This window comes from Stegodyphus dumicola, chromosome X1 (genome assembly GCF_044657685.1).
Source record: "Stegodyphus dumicola isolate Sdum_Otavi_A_Nest chromosome X1, ASM4465768v1".
Taxonomy (NCBI): Eukaryota; Metazoa; Arthropoda; class Arachnida; order Araneae; family Eresidae; genus Stegodyphus; species Stegodyphus dumicola.
Genome location: NC_140780.1, coordinates 189,677,932 through 189,698,068, shown reverse-complemented (window position 1 = coordinate 189,698,068; position 20,137 = coordinate 189,677,932). Strand labels below are relative to the sequence as shown.

Genomic DNA, 20,137 nt, shown 5'->3' with positions numbered 1-20,137 from the left:
ATAATTAAAGCAATTTCTCAAATATGTAACGTCATCTGAAATCTAGATAGATATTTTATGCCTTCACCCAGCCTCATGCATTACTTTGGATTACTTTGCAATGTAATATCAAAGTATATAATGTTGTTGCAAAGGGCAAATATAAATATTCTATGTGCATGATTAAATATCATTATAGTTTGCATATTTTAAGCTCATCTAATCTTACATATTAATCAGTACTATTCACTACGACTTTTTTCCTTTGGCTACAAAGGATTAAAGAAATACTTCAGTGATAAAAATGTTAAATATATTACAGATATTTTTTAACTGATTGCATAAAATATAACAGGACAAACACAGTATAATCCACACAACAGACATAAAATCTTTCCAACTAAGCTAATATTTTTAAGATATACGAACATAAGAAAAAAAGATATAAAACAGGTTGTCAGTATCTTTACAAGCTTTGGAATTTTTAAGAAACAACAGCCACACAACGTTATTACAAATTATTAAAAATACAACTGCTAAACCTGCATAGGATATCGGTACAAATGAAACAGTTATAACTGTGATTCAGAATATCAAATCTCCAGCATCAAGAGATCATACTATCACAACTAAATGCTATACAATTAGAATAAACTCAGAAAAAGTTAACAATACATTATTTATTTTCTCACAAATTTTTTAAGGAGGAGCAAATACAAAGATACTTTCTTCCAAAATAATTTATGTCTGAGAAATTCAATGCAGCAATAAAACAATATAAATCTTTGGCATCAAAAAATCGACTGAAGGTACTTAAAAAGTACTGATGATATAATATGAAATTATACGATGAAAAAGATAATAAACCCCACACACATACATATATATATACAAGAAATTTCAATAACTAAAATGATTTCGGTATTCTTGATTAAAGTTACAATACTTATACAACATTTATTTTTTGTTCACAGAAAAAAATTGTTACTTGAAGTAACTTATAGACTCTAAATGAAATATAGATCAACATCTAATGATGAAATACAGCTGAAAGAATGTTTTATTATACGTTTCTAATATGAATTTTAAATGATTCTTGCCTAAAAATATGCACGATTAATAAGAAAAATGTCCACAGATGTTTATTTCATGAACACTTTTATCATGAAAGTATATTAATATGCACAATTATATATTTTAAATCTGGCATGTACAGTAAAATCTCTCCAAACCGGCACCCAATTAACTGGTAATATCAAAATAATGGCACTACTGACACGTAAAAAAAAAAAGTACGTTACACGAAGGGGAAAGACTTACTAATAGCAGACACTTTAAGTAGAGCATATTTGAATACAACAGAAAATAATGACGAAGATACAGAAATCTGTACTCTGTATAAAGTATTATGCTTCTGCAGCCCAACTTAATGAACCTTAGCTGGGATGATCATGTTTGTAGATGATAAGGAGAGAATCAGATTCCTTTTCTTTTAAAACACAGCTGGCATCCATGGTGGACATTTGGATTTAGTTAAATGTTTGAAGATGGTTAACATTAGTGAAAGGAATAAAACACAGCTGGCATCCATGGCCAACATTTGGATTTAGTTTTAATGTTCGAAGATGATTAATATCAGTGAAGAAAATGTACATTTGTGCTTAACACAAATGTGTTGGATGCTTATAGATAATTCCCATCACATTACCCCAAGATGATGATGAAACAATCAGACATTGAGTGGGAATGGAAAGGAAAGAGATGATAAGAAGGGGGTTAACATTAGTGAAAAGAATAAAACACAGCTGGCATCCATGGCCAACATTTGGATTTAGTTTTAATGTTCGAAGATGATTAATATCAGTGAAGAAAATGTACAGACTTGGATGCTTATAGATAATTCCCATCACATTACCCCAAGATGATGATGAAACAATCAGACATTTAGTGGGAATGGAAAGGAAAGAGATGATAAGAAGGGAGAGACTGATATTGAAAGTAACACACAGAGAATGAAAGTTATATTGAAGCAAACTGATGAAGATTGCAGACTTTCATAAGATCTGCCAAGAAATGTGCATTTACATCATTTTATGAAGCTTTATTGTATACAGATGATACAGTATACTTTATTGTATACAATATCTGTACATTTATTGTATACAGTATTTTTAAAACTACCGGTGAGAATCTTGTAGGCAGGCAGACATTACACGCCATCACACTAAGAAATTTGCAAAATTCATGGGATAATATATATGGTAATTTTAAAATGTCACACGATTTTGCTTTTCTAAAATACACTGCAGATGGCATCCCAAAATAAGAATAGGTAACTTTTAGAAATATATATTGAATTATAAGGAAAAATGTCTTTTCTAGTTAAGAGAGATTTTACTGTATATATTCAAGATGGTTGCACCCTGGGACATTATAAATATAAAATGTAAAAAAACTATATAAATATATATTTACCCAAATACAATCAGGACGATCAGAAAGAACAACTGCAAGCTTATTTTAAAGCCATGCATGGTAAGGGTAGCCCTAAGGTACATTACATATATTACAAAAATAAAAACAATTATATTTCTGACATAAAGAACCGGCATTTGTCTTAAGATTAAAACATGTATAACACAGCTGGTATCTTTGATCAAATCAGTTGCGCAAAGGTTTAAAAATTAGTACTGAAAAATTTTTAAGGGGGTCAAAAATGTAAGCTGCTATGGATTTTCATTTCTTTTAGAAGAGGGAAAAGCATGCACAAGTTTGTTTACAAGAATAATATACATGAATTAATGATCACATAAAATACATTTGGAATTCTATACTCTATAACAAAAATATCCAGCTTATAATATTTTTTCTGTGCTTAACACAAATGTGTTTGAAGTGGTATAAGAAACTTATGGCAACAATATACATGATGTACCCTAAAGTATCACGAGTATATGATGCCATAAAAATTGTTGATAATGAATACTGAAAAGAAAAGTTGGCAGTACAGGACAGCAGATCAACCAACAGCAATGTCTGATAAAGGAACTTGATTCTAGAAAAGTAAGACTGAAAAATTTGAGTCCTCTTTTAAAAGCAGTAGTGTGCAGAATAGTCTAGGAATGCTTCTGTATATGATAGCCTATTTAATCTGCTACATAAACATGTATGAAACAATAATTTCACTAATGCACTTTCATGCTACATTGCTTTTTTTTATGTATATACTAAATCTGAGATTTATACTGCATCTAGAAATTACAGTTTATGTAGTGTCTTTGGAATTATCTACTGAACTCTCAGAACACATCATGAAGCAGTGGAAGGTGTTCAAAACGGCCTTCAGACATTCACCTTGATAAAAGGAAGGCCTGTTGAGATTGACAGTTACCGCATAAAAATTTCACAGCACCAAAAATGGACATTAGCAAATATTTTAATCAATTTAAGTAAAGTGATTTGGGGCATTGAAGTAAAAACTGGATTTTCAAGTCACTCTAAAAGCCTTGGAATCATCAATGAAATCTCATCTATAGAATATACTTGTTGATGCTGCCAATGTATGCCAAATCTTCAATACTTATCCTGCAAATTGAAGCTTGTCTCAACTTCAAGTCATTGTATATATTGTTTGAGGATCAAAATAATTATACAACTCTCACACCTGGTTAACTTCTTCAGAAGATTTGCTCTCACAGGTTTACCTCAGCCAAATTCTTTTGAATCATCTCGACTGATAGCATATCAGATAAACTGTATTGCGGTACTTTGGGAAAAGATGAAGCCATGAATACCTTGCTCGATTCTAGAACAGAAAGTCAATAAAAGTCTAAAAATTTGGAAGAAAATGGTTTAGTTTTTTATCAAAGATGAGAATTTTCCTCCACTTTGATTGAAATTTTGAAGAAATAATACGAATCATACCAGTTTGGACATTTGAGTTAGATATCCCAAAACTTGCAAATGTTATCAAGATACCTAATTGCAAAGCTACATGCACATCTGACAAAGATGACAAATAACGAAGCATTGAAAAGTATATTACTTTGAATGTTATTCACTGTATTAGTATTATTCTATGTCTTGCTTCACATTTGCAGTATGAAAAACTAAAGATTTCCTGGCTGATCTATGTTCATGTAAACCTGCCAGATGAGTAGATTATTTCGCTGCAAAAAAAAAAATGTCATCTTACTAGATTTAATATGATGATCTAAAATTCAGAATTGCTGATGTTCCAATTATTCCTTACTTCAGATTTTGTACTGTACTTCAACTGTATTGAAAAGAATTTTGCTATTAGAAATATTTTCAAGACTTTCAATATATTATTTTCATCCAGATATTAAATGTATTTTGGATATTACTTAATTGAGAACAACAAAATTTTCTATTACTATTTTAATGGAAATAAATTAATATAAAACATTTCACAGCAGTCAGAATTATGTGAAAATGGCACGCTTAAGACAGATCTTCCTTTCCTCATATAAATGTTGCTAAAAAACAAAATGACCTTAGAATTGATGACATCTTAGAACTGCAGATTTTTTAATTATTCATTTAAATACTTCTATTAATGTTAACAAATGAGTCAATTATTAAAAAAAATTGCTATAAATATTTGAACATCATGTTTCAATAACTTCATTGACATATAACCAAATTATTTTATAATTCTGTAGGTGGTACTGAAATTAAAGGCTTCAACTTTATAATCAATGCGATCATAGAATAAAATAAATGACGTATTTTCTACGCTTTTGACCAAAAATAATACATAAAACAGATTTTTTTTTGCTGCTTTCCAATCATTTTCTGCAGGCCCAACAACACTATATAAACAACATTCTACACACTGGAAAGAAAGGGAAGAAGGAGGAGGTTAAATATTGGCCTTCAAAATATATTTCCCCTACTCTTTTTAAAAGTGAGAGAGAAAATTAGATATAACTTTTGTGTCAGAGTTATTACCAATGCAGAAGACAATTTCCAAAAAAACAGTATTAATTTCAAAATGATATAAGATCATAAGTGCACCTGTGTGTGTATGTATGTATGTAAGTATTTATACAAACAACCTAAGAACTAATATTTTTCATGAGTAATTACAAATTATCACCAACAATGTATTACATATTTCTTCAGTTTAATTTTGATAAACATTCACCTGGTATTCTACAAAATGATACATAAAACACAAATTATATGCTGTTTTTCCAAATAAATAAATAAAGGTTGCTAATACATACATTACTTCCATATAATAATTTTAAAAAATATTATAACAAATTTAATCTTAAAGGTGATACTAATGTATAATATGTCTTACATGGCATCATGGAGTTAATTAGATATACGAAGCCCAAACATTTATTCAACCAGATTTTCCCTCAGAAATACCAGGAAAAAAATTTTTGCATTTTATATAATTTAATTCTTACTTTGCATCTTAAAATGTTAAAAAAAAAAAAAAAAAAAAAAAAAAATGCATAAGCGTTATTAAAATACAGGGCCTTTCAATTTCCTAAAATTTCATTTGTTATGTGTTCTTCAAAAAATAAAAGCAGTTCAAAGTTATGCTGAAATCGTTTATTTTCTTTCGATTTTCTATCAAATTTAGTGGTATATTAAAACAATGATAGAAATAGCATGTGAAATTCACCTTTCTTGACACAAATATTTTGAGAAGTCTTGTACCCAAAGATAGGTATCACAAAATGAAACAAGAAATGCACATTTTGAAATTCACAAAATATTATTCCTACAATGAAACTTTAATTTAAAATTTGTATGCTTCTATTAAATGCACAGGAAAAAAAAAAAAAAAAAAAAAAAAAAAAAAAAAAAACTAGAATATAGTTTTGAGAATTTCATACAGTATAAAACAGAACTAAAAACTAAAAAATCTAAAATTTGTAAATTAATTTATTAGCTATATTAATGCATTTAACAGAATGTCAAATGCTTATTAACTCAAAGTTTCTTAGGAATATACACAACCACCAAGATCTATTTTGAAGAAAGGGGATTTTGGTAGCATTTTCTACAAGAAAAATCAAAGTAACAAAAAATAGCTCAAAATTATTCACTAATTGGATTTCTGATTTAATAAATTCAATGCAAATTTTAATCACCTCAACAGAAAATTTTCAGCTTCAATTAATGATACAGAAAAATAACTATCTAAACATAAATGGCAGATTATGAAGAAAATTTTACTCACATAAAATATAACACAAAAATTACTTTTCTTATCTTTATCGTTTCTATTTTATCTAGTTGTAATTTCCATATCAATCACAGTTTAAACCAATTTTAGATAAATAAACATCCCCTCACACTTAAGTGATATGTTCTGCAGATAATGTAAAAGGTTGAACACTATTAGTTTGAGAAGCTTTATTTTGTTTCTCAGGTTTCTTTCTATAATGGATGCTTAGGATGTTACCTACACCTGACTAGCTCAGACAATTTTTTTTTACTAGGCAAGTACAAAGATTCACTACCTGGAATTTGTTTGGAAGTCCTCGAAATAAAGAAACGAGTTTGGGAGCTTCACTAAAACACATCAGTAGTATTAATTCCTTGATTTCAGCTTCAGAATAAAAAAATAATTAAGGAAAAAAAAATGCTGAAATGAAGATTACACATTTTTAATTTCGTTGCATACCATACCAGTTGCTTGAGAGGAAAATACAATACTTAAAAATCTGAAACAAAATTGTGATATGAAAGACAGCATCCAGAAAAATCTTACAACAAATATACACACACACACACCTATATATATATATATATATATATATATAAGCAAAACACTGTCCTATTTACATTTTCAAGTAAAAAAAAAAAAATGTGGTACAAAAACATACAGGAGTTTGAACAGTTGATTATTAGCTGCAATGAGAAATAAAATTTGCTCCTCCTTTTATTAAAGTTTTACAGTATGACTAACAAAACTTTCATAAATTAACATTGCATTTTAGATACTAAATTTATCAAATACTCTTGAGAAAATTATTTTGGCTAATCCCTTTCACATACATTCATTTGTGCACCTGAGCATATGCTTTTCTCTGCTAAATGAGATATAATTTACTTGTATTGAATTAGAGCTGAATTTGATAAGCTGAAGTTTAAGGTAGCAAGAAGTGGGAAAAAGACAAAAATTTCTATTTATCTAGAAAAGTTCACAATAATTTTGGAAGTCTACTTTTTGACAATGAATTCAACTTAATCAAGGTTTGAGTACTTGAATATCTATTGTAATTATGATACAGAAAAAACAATACAGAAATAAAACAGTAATATACTGTAATTAATATATTATTTTACAAAATTCTAGACTACTAATTACAGAAGTAAATAATAATATACTCAGTTTCCTACAAAAACAAATAATGCAACAATTTAAAACTTTTATACACAAACTTGGCACTTATCTGGTCCTTAAATTTATTATACAATTATGAACTAGCAACTTCATGTTTTATACAAGAGTGAACATCTAAGATTGCCTTTTTCATTACTATTGGCCACTTCATAACACCATTTAAATGACAAAATATAAAATGTATGATACAAACACCACTTCAATTAAAAAAAATCAGAAATTATTACATTTATGTATTAAAAATTTGATACATTGCTTTACAAGCAAAGTAAAATATTTAGAACAAATACCACATTCTGGTAAGTTTAAAACACAACAGAAGTTAGACAGCTACAAAAAAATACATGCAAATACAGAAATAGCGAGAAAAATAATATTAACAGCACTTGCAGAACTTGGTTTTATATCAGACCATTATCTGAACAGCAATAAATGAAATTTCTTAAAGTAGGTCTCACCAGAATAAGTGTCCTATCCTATACTATGCCTTGTTGAAAAACTAATTTCAAAATCTAATTTCCATTTGAAGATAAAAAAATGATCAAAATGATAAAAAAATGATCAAATGTTTTTTACAAAAATGATCAGATCAACATTCTCCCTTCTAAAATGCGCAATTAATAAAAATCTTTAAAATGAACAAGATTTTAAAATAATTACACGGAAGCATACACATGGATCCAAAATTTTAGGGTTAATTTCATTGGATATGAATAAAAACTAACAAGAGTTTTAATGTGTTTTTTTATATAAAAGCATCAAGACGAGTATTGTTATACTTGTACTCATACAAGTATTGTATACCAGTTTTTGCATATGACATTATGAAACAAATAATCAATTTCTACACATGCAAATTATTATTTTGAAGACAATGAACAGCTCATTCTAGATTTCATGTAGCTTGGTGATCCTAAAACATCTGTAAACTTTTTAAAGAATAAAAATGTATTAAAATTTAAAAAGGGGGGGAAAAAAAGAAAGAGCAATGATAGTTATTTTAACAACACATTTTCTGAAACCATCAAATATAACTAGCTGTAGTAGATGAATTCCTAAACAATTTGTAACAGCATATTGAAAAGTTAGTCAAATCACAGATGTACAAAAAAGGACATAGCAAACTAACCTGCCATACGCATATGAATCATTTTTAAAATGTCTATTCCTTCCATTGTATTACTTAACTTAGAACAACAGCCTGGTAATATTATATTTTACATTTTACAGCAACTGCAAATTTATGCTAGATATTTATTTCATGGTTACTGCATTGTCTGATGCATAATATAAAAGGTTATGATGCAAAAGGATATTTATTTGATTTAGGCTTTGAAAATCTGGACTTAACCTCTTACAAAGTTAAATCCACTTACAATTTTAAATTCCAAATTCGGAGTTAAAAGGAGTGATGTTTCTCCAAAAACTTTAACATTCCATGATATTTTCATTGGTTTCTCAGTACTACATTTCAATACATTGCTGAATATTCCAGCAGTCTGGTAAAGATCTACTTTTCAAAGCTTCAGTCAACTAAATATTTTAAAATTTTACTACATTATTTGATTTTAAACAATCATAAAACTTCAATGCAAATTCTATTTAGGCACTGGTAAACTTACAAGTTATTCTCCACGAATACAACAATCATAGACTTGATTTTCTAAATCATTTCAGCAAAATGTAAATAATATAACAAAAGAGACTTAAATTATGGGCAATGGAAATGAATTTAATGAAAAGAGAATCATTGCATAAACATTTCAAGAACTTTGCTTTTGGAAGACATACACAAGTATCTTGATTGGCTGATTAATATTGCAATTTTTTAAAAAAAAATCTCATTTTGAATGTGCTTCCTTTTTTTAAACAGATCTGCCACACTTTCAAACATTTAAATAGGATTAATAGCATTTAGAACACAAATAACTGAATTAAAGGCTCTCTGCGGAGGTTTAAGATACACCTGTATTATATGCAAAAGACAGATACAGCAATTACAAATTATGAAGCACTGTTGATTAAAAATAATTCGATTATCACAATATTTCTGAAGGTTTAGGGGAAGAACTTAAATTATTGAATTTTTGACAGGATGACATAAATTAAAATTTTTTCGGCCAATTATATTTTGTTCATGATACACAGAATATACAGTAGTAGTTAAGAACATGGATGCAAGTGCTCTCTTATTTTCAATTTTTACTTTCATTTCCAGTTTTTTTTTAAAATCAAAATACATTAACTCTCTCAGTGAAATTTTAAAATATGAACACATTTAGAAGAAATTGTAAATAAAAAGTGCTCAGAAATGGAAATTAACAACAGAACTGATGCAAAAAGCACATAAACTTAAGTGCTGCATAGGAATAGAGAAAACAGAATATTTTAAATGGCATAACAAAATCACTCTACGGATGTAAAATATTACAGAAGTATTAGATACGCTGAAGATAAGTACTCTTAACATTTTCCTATATAGACTAGTACCTATAAACTTTGAATTTCATGAACTTTTCTAATAAATGCAGACTAGCAGCTCATACATAAACATAAAAACACTTCATTGACTTTCAAAATTAAGCAAAATAATGCATGCAGGTTGCATATATCAACACGAATGTGGTCTTCACATTGTTTAACTTCATAAATATTTCTTAGGTTCAAATAAGAGGTGAAAGAGATAACTAGTGTTCACAGCACATTTTCTCTGCATGCTTTTGCTCAGTTGGGGGCGATTCCTGAGGTTCAATTGAAAGTCAATATGATTTTCATCAAATATTATGAATAACATTAAAAAGTTCATTTTGATATATTTAGTTCTTATTTGCAAGAAATGATTTTAAACATCAATACAGCAAAGTAATACAATTTTATTCAAATGAAATGCATTATGACAGAAATCAGGTTTTTAAAAACAAATTTTTAATTAAAAGGTAAAAGGCAAGCTAAAGCACTTGCCCTACGGCACAACTCGCCAGTTCCATCACTTATAACCTCCAATTACTTATTTTTTTATTTATTTAAAAATTTAAAACACTGGAATAAAACAACTTTTTCAATAAAAAAATATTTACAAACAGGATTTATGTTTAAAATAATATTGTTATGATATACAAATGCCCAATACAAACAGACCATAGCTATACAGGAAATGATCACTGTGTAACAAATTTTGTCATGAAGAAGATATTCCTTTTGAACTCACAGTATTTCGGGAATCAGCATGCCATGCCCTTTCAGCTTTTTCTTTCATAGCCATTTGGTATGCAACTTCAAATGCTTGACCAAGCGTTAAAATTATTTCTGAGGCCAAATCCTACAAAAAATAAAATAATTACTCAATCAATTAATTCTTTATATTTAAATATTTTCACACATACAGGTGTTGCACTAATTCAAATCTCCATTACCAGCAGCACATAGAGCAGAGGTCCCCCCCCCAAAAAAAACACACTCACTGACAGACTAAAAAAAACAAAAAAAATTGTTTTAAAAATTACGTTATGACAGACAACTTACTTATTTTTAAAGCAAGGCAGAATTTAAACAATGCATTATAAAACAAATCTTTTCCCACTTATACATGTGGAGACTTCACATTCCCCACTTTCATTTTACTTTTTCCTGTAAAGGTAGGAAAAGGCGAAATCCATCTATCATTTAGCTCTCTCATCACCAAGGACATTCCCCAGAGTGCACCACAGGAGGTAGACCAATATTACATCTGTGAGAAGGGAGCACACACAAACAAACAAGCTTTATGCAAAAGCCAAATTCACGACACAAATTCTGAACTACCAGTCAGCCTCCACTAACCACTATGTTGTTCAAGATGACATAATTAATATTATTAAAAATGGTTATATTAAAGTATTAAAAGGACTTCACTACTGCAAGAAAAGGCAAATTCCTTCACGGTTTCAATGAAATGTACCTAAGTGGTAGACCTGAGGGTCTCGTAGAGTCTCTTCCCTACCACAAACCTTTCAAGGGGATTCAGTTACACTGCATTTTAATCAGGCTCTTACAGCAAAGACACTATATGCTTACAAACAGCCATGACTTCTCCAAGATTCAAACCTGTGCTCAGGGTTAGGGCAGCTGACTACCTTACCACCAGGATAACAGAGTGGGTTTTCATCTTACTTAATCTATTATACTTAATATCAATTATACTTAATCTATTATTAATAATTAATTACTTAATCTATTATTATCAGTCATGGATTTTTGTAGAAACGCAAGTTTTAAGTTTGGGTCACTTGAAAGCTCAGCAAATTCTTTCTGCCACATGCAACACTTTATATGGAAGGTGATTAATCACATTATTGTACAAAAAATGGCTTTTGCATCCATGATAACATTTTAAAATTAAAATTTGATATAAAGCATTTGCAGAACTCTATTACTACAAAAGCTTGCAAGTGATCTGTAATATTATTTTCAATTAAAGTTTTATGATTATATTTTGTTACAAAATTGTCAACAGTCAAAAAAATTTTGAATGAACTATTTTCCAGGATATTTTTTTAATGCAGATCATTTAAAAAAATCATCATCATTAGATATTTATTGCTATTTTTCCCTTGATCAAGATCATTTATTTCCTCCGAAATATTTAACAAATAGCAGTTTTCATAACCATCAGTCATTTTGAAAAAGAGCAATGAGATCTGATTTTTGCTCAGTTAAAATTAAATTTCACCTTTCAGGGTTGCCACTTAAAGAGGAGAATGAAATTCCCTGACTTTTCCAGGTGTGTTTTGAGAAAATTCCAGTCTATCCGCATAGTGCGTGTTTGCTGCGCTGGAGGTAAATTAATTATGGTACCACTTGAAAACACAAAAAATTGCCAATTGCATCAAACTTATTATATCTATAATCCTGAAAGCATTACTATTATATCCTGAAAGCATTACTATTATATCCTGAAAGCATTACTATTACTATTATAGCTATAATAGGAGTTGTTTTCTCCACTGAAAGATTGAGATTAGAATCTGCTCAATCTGGATTAAAAAATGAGTTTTTTTGCAGACATTTTGCAGCTAAACGAAAGAAATAAATCTATTTAATGATATTTTTAAATAAATTCAGGTATTTTATATTTATTTAGCAGCATACATAAACAAAAATATGTGCATTAAATTTCGTGATAGTATGTTATCATACTGCTAGATTTAGTTTCAAAACTATGCCAGAAAAATTTGAAAGTATTATTAACTAATAATAAATAAATTTAGAGGAAAAAAGAACATTAAATGATATAAATAACATTAAAATGAAGTTAGTTACTAATGGCTCCGTCCCAACGTAGAGGGAAACAGCTCCGTACGCGCGAAATTCGAAAGTCAAGTTTATCAAGAGTACACAAAACGAATATCGTTTTAAATTTCCTTAAACTTTAAAGGAAAAGAAAATGTTTTTTGAGCGAGTAAATTAATTAATACATTAGCTATTTTGAGCAAAAAAAAGTATGAAAATTCGAGTTGGCGAATTTTTCCCTCCGCTTTCTAGTGGCGGTCTAGCAAACTGATTTACATTATGTCTTACTGATTTACATTCTTACATTAGAACAGAGTACATGGGGGCTATTCTAGCCTCCATGGTACCGTATATTAGGATTAAACCGATTTTGTTGTATACGAGAATGCGAAGGTATTTTATTTTCTTTAGTTCATAATCTGCACATGAGAATCTTAGGATTCTCGCGGTTACTGAAAAACCAAACTTGCTTTGCCTTTCTAAAAGACAATCTGATTTGGAGCTGCGAAAACTGGCTCTATGCCAGCTGCCCGAATGACACTCATCCGATACATAACTCGCCAACAAAGTGATCATTTCCAACATTGGCTAAAAACTCGCTTTTTGGGGGATTGCCGTATGACATTCCGACTTTTCCAGATTTTGACTAAAATATTTAAATTCCCTGACTTTTTTGGTCAATTTTGGAATTCCCTGACTTTTAAGGTTTTCCCGATTTTCCAGCTAGCGTGGCAACTCTGACCTTTTAATAACAATAATCTTCTTAAACTTCACCCTCTTGTCACCCATCATACTTCTGCACGTAATAATAAATTTTTACATTTGGTGTCCATGTCTTTATACAGATTTGAAAATAAACAACTCTTATGGGCACGACTTATTTATTGCTATTTTTATAAATAAATAATAATTTTATAATAAAATCTGTAATTTTGACAACATCCTGAGCATATCATTACTTTTCACCTTTACATCATCACTTTTGCTAATGTTTTTACTTCAAAGAACTCTTGATAGATCAAGCAGCGGATAAAACTTGCAAGATAAATTACCAGCAGTTTTCACAACAAAGCTTTAAGAAATGATATAAAACCAATACTTTCACATCATTCCTTCTGCACCATATGAGTACACTCTGATGCAATTCTTCCATTCTAATCCAATAAATTAAATTTAAAAAACATGCCAGCTTTATATGCATTCCTTTCTTGTATATTCTACCAAAGGATGCCAAATTAACAATTCTTTATTACAAAATTATTTAAAAAGTTCTTAAATTTAAGAATTTTTTCCCCAAAAAAGAAACTTATAAATCCACTGTTAGTGCTCATAAATCATATTTTCCTTTTGCAACAAAATTATACTAAAAATCTTCTGCAGGTAAATTAAAATTTTCAGGGTGCATTTCATATTTATAAAAAAAAGTCATTAGTTCTAGTTAATGATCCCAATCCTAACGCTTCTCTACTACAATCTTTCAAAGAAATTACTTCCAATTTTTTTCATTCATGTCTTTCATATAGATGGCACTAGTGGCTTTATTTCCTATTCCTTAGTTGTAACCATCTCAAATTTTTCTATGTTATTGCATATGCTGTTTCTCTATTGTTATTTTCACTCCTGTGGCTGAAGAAGGTTCTATTTAAGCTCTGAAACTACAGTCCTGCAAATTTCATCATGCCGATATTCCTGTTGCTCATTATTAGTACATGTTTAAAAATTTCAACAGCAACTACACAAACTTACTTATAATATAAGCATAATTTTTGTACAAATTCTGCATTTTTACTTTTTTTATATAAACTCAGAACACAATCTAAGAGAAGAGTCTTAATATTATATAGCCTGTTACCTTGTAGCATCAAGCTAGTTTAGAACATTTGAGTAATGCTATCCAATCACAAAATTCTTTACCAATATTTAGGATGCCTGATCTCGAATAAAGTTATCTAGAAATGAAGATAATAAATTCATAATTTTTGTTGAGATAAGTTGTCAGTTCTGTAGTATTTACATAAAAGCATGGCCTGGAAGACTTTTCTCAGCTTGCACAAAACAGTATATACTTATGTTAAAGATTATAAACTAATTCATTTGCTTTGAATCATTTTTAATTTTGTTGTTCTGTCTGTAGTTCACACACCCAAACAATTAACAGTCCAGACCAGCCAATTAAAGAACTTTCCCAACATAAGTTTGAACTGCATCATAACCCTGGAAATTACATAAAAATGTGAAAGGGAACTGGTTCCTGGAGCCACAGTACTGAAACCAGATAATTAAAAAACTTGTGTTCAGTTGAGAGGATCCTTCATAACTCGCCATGGACTGGTATGCCCCAAGTCATAGGTTTTTAAGCTTTTAAGTTAGAGATTCGAATCGAGCAACTAGTACTTTGAATTTATCAATCAGCATAAAAGAATCTTGCAGATAATAGCATGGTTCATGACCTTGGCAAGGTCAATGTTAGCTGCCATACTTATACCCCAGTAAAATGTTATCAGATTAAGGAAAACCATGCAGAAGTGTAAAAGAAATTTCTATAAAACACATGATATACTTTTCATCAAAAGAATTTTTATTTATTTGAGATGACTAATGAGTTTCTTCTCACAATCCTAATACAGAAAAGCAGTCATTGAACATAGGCAGTTTATGGAATCTTACCTAACAAGGATGCTTAGAATACAAACTGATGCTTTGTACCTGGTGGAATCTGAAGATTAATTAATTCCCTATGAATTTATTATAAATGGTATCAATAATGACTCCAATCTGTGGCATGAGCAAACAATGAAAATTTATGCCATTTTGAAACGGAAGTAACTAACACTGATGTGAGTGCATTCTCCAACTGCACACAAATCCTAAACCACATACTTCTGGAAGAACACACACATAAGTCTAAGGAATCAGATCCAGAACACACTCTCTTTTAGTGGAGGATTATTATTTGCCTCTATCCATGGCCCAGCTTCTTTGCCTGTAGAAGCTGGGATGAAGGCCCTAAAACTGGTATGGTTGGCTTAAACAATAATGATTAATATTATTTAATACTGAAAAAAGTGGAAGGCAATTCTTATGTTGAGATATATCACAATGCTTTATAACATATAATGCAAAATAAATTTTGGCTAATTCTGATAATGATAGAGAAACCACATAGTACATGAAATTAAAAATTTATTCTTTCATTCCTCTTTTGATTCAATTAAATTAATGAATGGTATCCATAGAGTACACATTTGTAACATATGCTCTCCTTTCTCCACTAAAACTTCAATAGCAGAACTCATTTAACTGATTACAAAAAAGACAATATAGCCCTTTTAATTTCCACTAGTTGATGCAAGTTATTTACAAATACACTTTCCAGAATTTGTACTGGTTGATTTGCATGAACAGTAGTTGATAAATTTTTCCCGTAATTTTCATTACAAAAAATACTAAAAATATAATTTTTGACACTACAAAATGCATAAAAAATATGTTTCATAAAAATATGATTTTTTGGAATAATACTAGTCATGTGAAAGAATCAACTCCCTTAAAAAAAGTTAATACTGTATTAGCGGACAAAGTACTTTAATTTTAATATGTATTAATTTTCACAGAACTCCTTTATTAAAATTTTTCACATTTAAATATTTACGAATGTCAGCAATAATTAATAGCAGTACAAGACATCACTGGCTTTAAAATTTATTATCTAATAGTGAAAATATAACACTGTTTTTCTTTTGAAATGACCTTATGAAAGCCATACTCCTCTTAAATGTATAGCCTAATCATTAAAAACACATTAAGATAACCTGTTACTTTTAAAAAGTGCAGCCTCAAAATGCTATATTTAGACCATTTAATAATTCTTCTTGTAAAACACTTTCTGTACACCATTACTTCATATAAAGTTTTATTTTTCTTATGCAATACTCAAAAATTGGGGCTCACCTACCTTAAACAATTATTTCAGGCCTTACATATTTCCCAAACAGATAAAATTTCAGATTAAAATCAAATGAATACTAATTTGCTACTTACTACACTATGTGAAGAGAATACATGACAATAATGATTATGAGTTTGATGTTCTTTGGTAATGTAAGCAAAATGACGTAAATCATCAGCATCTTGACAAGCACAGTGAATATTTCGTATCTCATGCTCACAAACAAGTTGCTATAAAAATAATTAAATTTAATCACATAAACATATTTGTAAAATTTTAAAAAGATACATATCCTATCAATATTTTATGAAACATTACAATTTCAGGCAGTGCCATTAACATATAGTTCTTCTAAGTTATTAAAAAAGACCATTACTTACTTGAGTTTCAGCATCAATAAATTTCACACCAGAATATGATATTGACAGGATAATATTAGGTATCTTGGCAATATCTTTAGTTGAAGCTTTTAGCTTCTGAATAGATGTTTTTGTAGATTCTAAGCCTTGAAGTTCCTTCACTAAAGTTGAACCTAAGTACTGGAAGATAAAAGCAATTAAAATTTTATAATGCAATAATTTAAAAAATTCAAATTTATCACAATTTTAAAGGAATATTCGGAAACTTCTGCAAATAGTTGGAACTATAGGACGTAATAAAGAGACTTCTTGAGTTACTCTCGAGCTATAAGCTTTACATTAATAATAGTATAGAGAGCATTGAATAGATTATTGGCATAACCTTATGGGGATCTAATGATAAGGAACATGACCCCTGACTTAAAAAAGCACTCCAGAGAGCACAAGAAAATAATCTGAAATTCAATAAGGATAAGTGTAAAATAAAAGTTAATCATGATAATTATATAGGGCATGATTTAAGTGAAAATGGGTTAAAACCTGATTTTTCTAAAGTGAAAGCATTTAATAAAATGACACAACCTACAGATGTGCCTTATCTACAAAGATTTTTAGGCATGATTAATTACTTGGTGGAATTTATTTCTAACTGCTACTAGTGCACCATTAAGATAGTTACTTGAGAAAAATGCTCTCTGGCACTGGACTGAAAAACTCTCACATAATTGGTTGTAAAAACACCCAGATTAAAATTCTATGATGTTTATACGGATGTAAGTCTTCATACAGTTCAAGTTTATGTTCTTCAAGTTCTGAAAGATTAAGTGCTGTTTTATTAAAAGAAAATTAACCAATTGCTTATGCATCTACAGCTCTAACAAAGAGTCAGAAAATTATTCTAGAAAGATAGAAAAAGAGCTTTTAGCTAATACTTTTGGATGTTCTATATTTCATCAATATATACATATGGCAAACATATTATAGTTGAAACTGATCATCGATTATTAGAAAGCATACCTAAGAAACATCTTTTTAAGGCACCTCAGCAGTTGCAAAGAATGCTCTTAAATTTATAAAAGTATGATCTAGATGTACGTTACAGAGAGGGAAAGACTTACTAATAGCAGACACTTTAAGTACAGCGTATTTGAATACAACAAAAAATAAAGATGAAGCTACAGAACACTGATTCCAGGTTTGATGACAAAATTTATGAATTGAAGAAAGAAAGTGAATGTGATGCTACACTGCAGTTTAAAGAAATATATTCTGAGAAGTTGGCCAGCAAGAAAACATTAACTAGAATCTGAAGTCAAAGTATTTTGGGATTATACAGACGTGTTGACAATGGAGAATGACTTATTTTTGAAAGGAAGAAGGGTAATTATCCTTTTATCTATGACAAAAGGGATGTTAAATTTAATTCATGAGAATCACTTTGGTACAGAAAAACGTAAGAACTACAGATGCTTTGTTTTGGCCACTTACAAACAAGCAGATAGAAGATAAAATTTCAAAATGTCCTATATGTAATGAATGTCAGAACAAAAACTTAAGGGAACATATGATAACCACATGAAGTTCCTAATTTACCTTGGTATAAAGTTGGAACAGATTTATTTGAGATTAACAAAGATGTATACTTATTAATTGCAGATTACTATTCCAACTTTTTTTAAAGCTCCAAATTACCGGATACTCAATGTCAAACAGTGATCAGTTATATAAAATTTCATTTTGCAAGATATGGAATACCACTGATAGTGATATCTGATAAATGGAACTCAATTTCCCAATAAATATCAATTTAAACCATCTGCAGTCAAATGGATTAGCAGAGGGTTCAGTACAAACAATGAAGAAATTGTTAAAGAAAACTTGAGCAGATCAAGCTGATTCTTATTTAGCATTGTCAGCTCACAGAAACACTCCAACTAAGGTGATGTTACGATCAGATGAATTTTATAATACAACACACAAACAGGAAAATTCTCATTAACACCTTCCTATACAGTTAAGTACCAAAAATCCACTGACCTGAAATCCGGGTTGCCTCTCAAAACATAAACACTCAGTTTATAGGTTCAGGAAACTGCAACATGGAGTACGAAATATCGAAGAAAAAATACTTACCGAATAATGACGTTATAATCACCGAATAATAATGAGTCATAACGGAAATATCAAATTATTGACATCTTGATAAAAGTTTTTTCCTCTCCAATCTGCATTGAAGTAAAAAAACAGGCGATTCACTCAACTCTTCTATCAAGTTCACGATTCACGTTCTTGTATTTTCTGAACTTAGTTATTTCACGAGATTGCTTAGTGCTGCCTTTTTTTTAATCCGAATATTTTGTCGATAATTTACGAATATTTTAAATTTCAGCGCTTTTTAATATATTGACAGATAAGAAACACACTCGTGGTTTTACTGCTTGAAACATTGAAAAATGTAAACACGTTGCATTGATGGTAATGCAAAAAGTGAAAATTCTGCAAAAGATGGAGGCAGGTGCTACTCCTTGGTTTATAGCAGAATCGTATGGAATTGCGACACGGACTGTGCATGATATATGGAAAAATAAAGAAAAGCTGTTGAAATTTTACAGCAACAGTGATTCTAACACTGGAATCCGAAACCGGAAATCTTTGCATGAGGTGAAATCGGCAAGCCTTGATGCTGTCTTGTACGAGTGATTTCGGCAGCGGTGGAATGATGGAGTACTAATTTCAGGACTGCTCCTGAGAGAACAGGGGAAGCAGAATCATGCTGACTTAAAAATGAGAAGCCATGCTTATTTAAAAATAGAGGAGCCTAATGTAAATAATATAACCAATTTATATATGTAATAATTTAATGCATATAATAAATTATTCTAATTCTGTATATCAAAATTTAATTAAATGCATGTAATAACGCCTTATTTATTTTGCACTTTTAGTGTCTGAATATTATGATTTATCTTTTCTGTACTGAAATCCACAAAATCCTAAAATCAGCACAACCTCTGGTCCCAAGCTTTGCAGATTTCTGGACTTCCACTGTATTAACACTTTGCGGGCCGTGCATTTATCGAAGTGCCATTATGCTGCTGCTCGCCAACGGTGATATTTACGCAATTTTTCGAAACATAAGTAGTTGGTATATAATTATTATTAAAGAAAGCACTAAAATAACTGTTA

The 20,137-nt window shown here is 29.7% G+C and overlaps 1 protein-coding gene across 2 annotated transcripts in view; it reads right to left on the bottom strand.

The window, feature by feature from the left end:
* Positions 1–270: 270 nt before the first annotated feature.
* Positions 271–20,137, bottom strand: part of LOC118187911 (ankyrin repeat and SAM domain-containing protein 1A-like) — a 411,400-nt gene continuing 391,533 nt past the window's right edge. For both annotated transcript variants that reach the window (XM_085807269.1, XM_085807270.1), the window contains 3 exons: positions 16,973–17,131; positions 16,685–16,822; positions 271–10,694 (listed from right to left, as the gene is read on the bottom strand). In XM_085807269.1, coding sequence (XP_085663395.1) covers positions 10,554–10,694; positions 16,685–16,822; positions 16,973–17,131 — 438 coding nt within the window. In that variant the 3' untranslated portion in view covers positions 271–10,553. The remainder of the gene's footprint in view (positions 10,695–16,684; positions 16,823–16,972; positions 17,132–20,137) is intronic.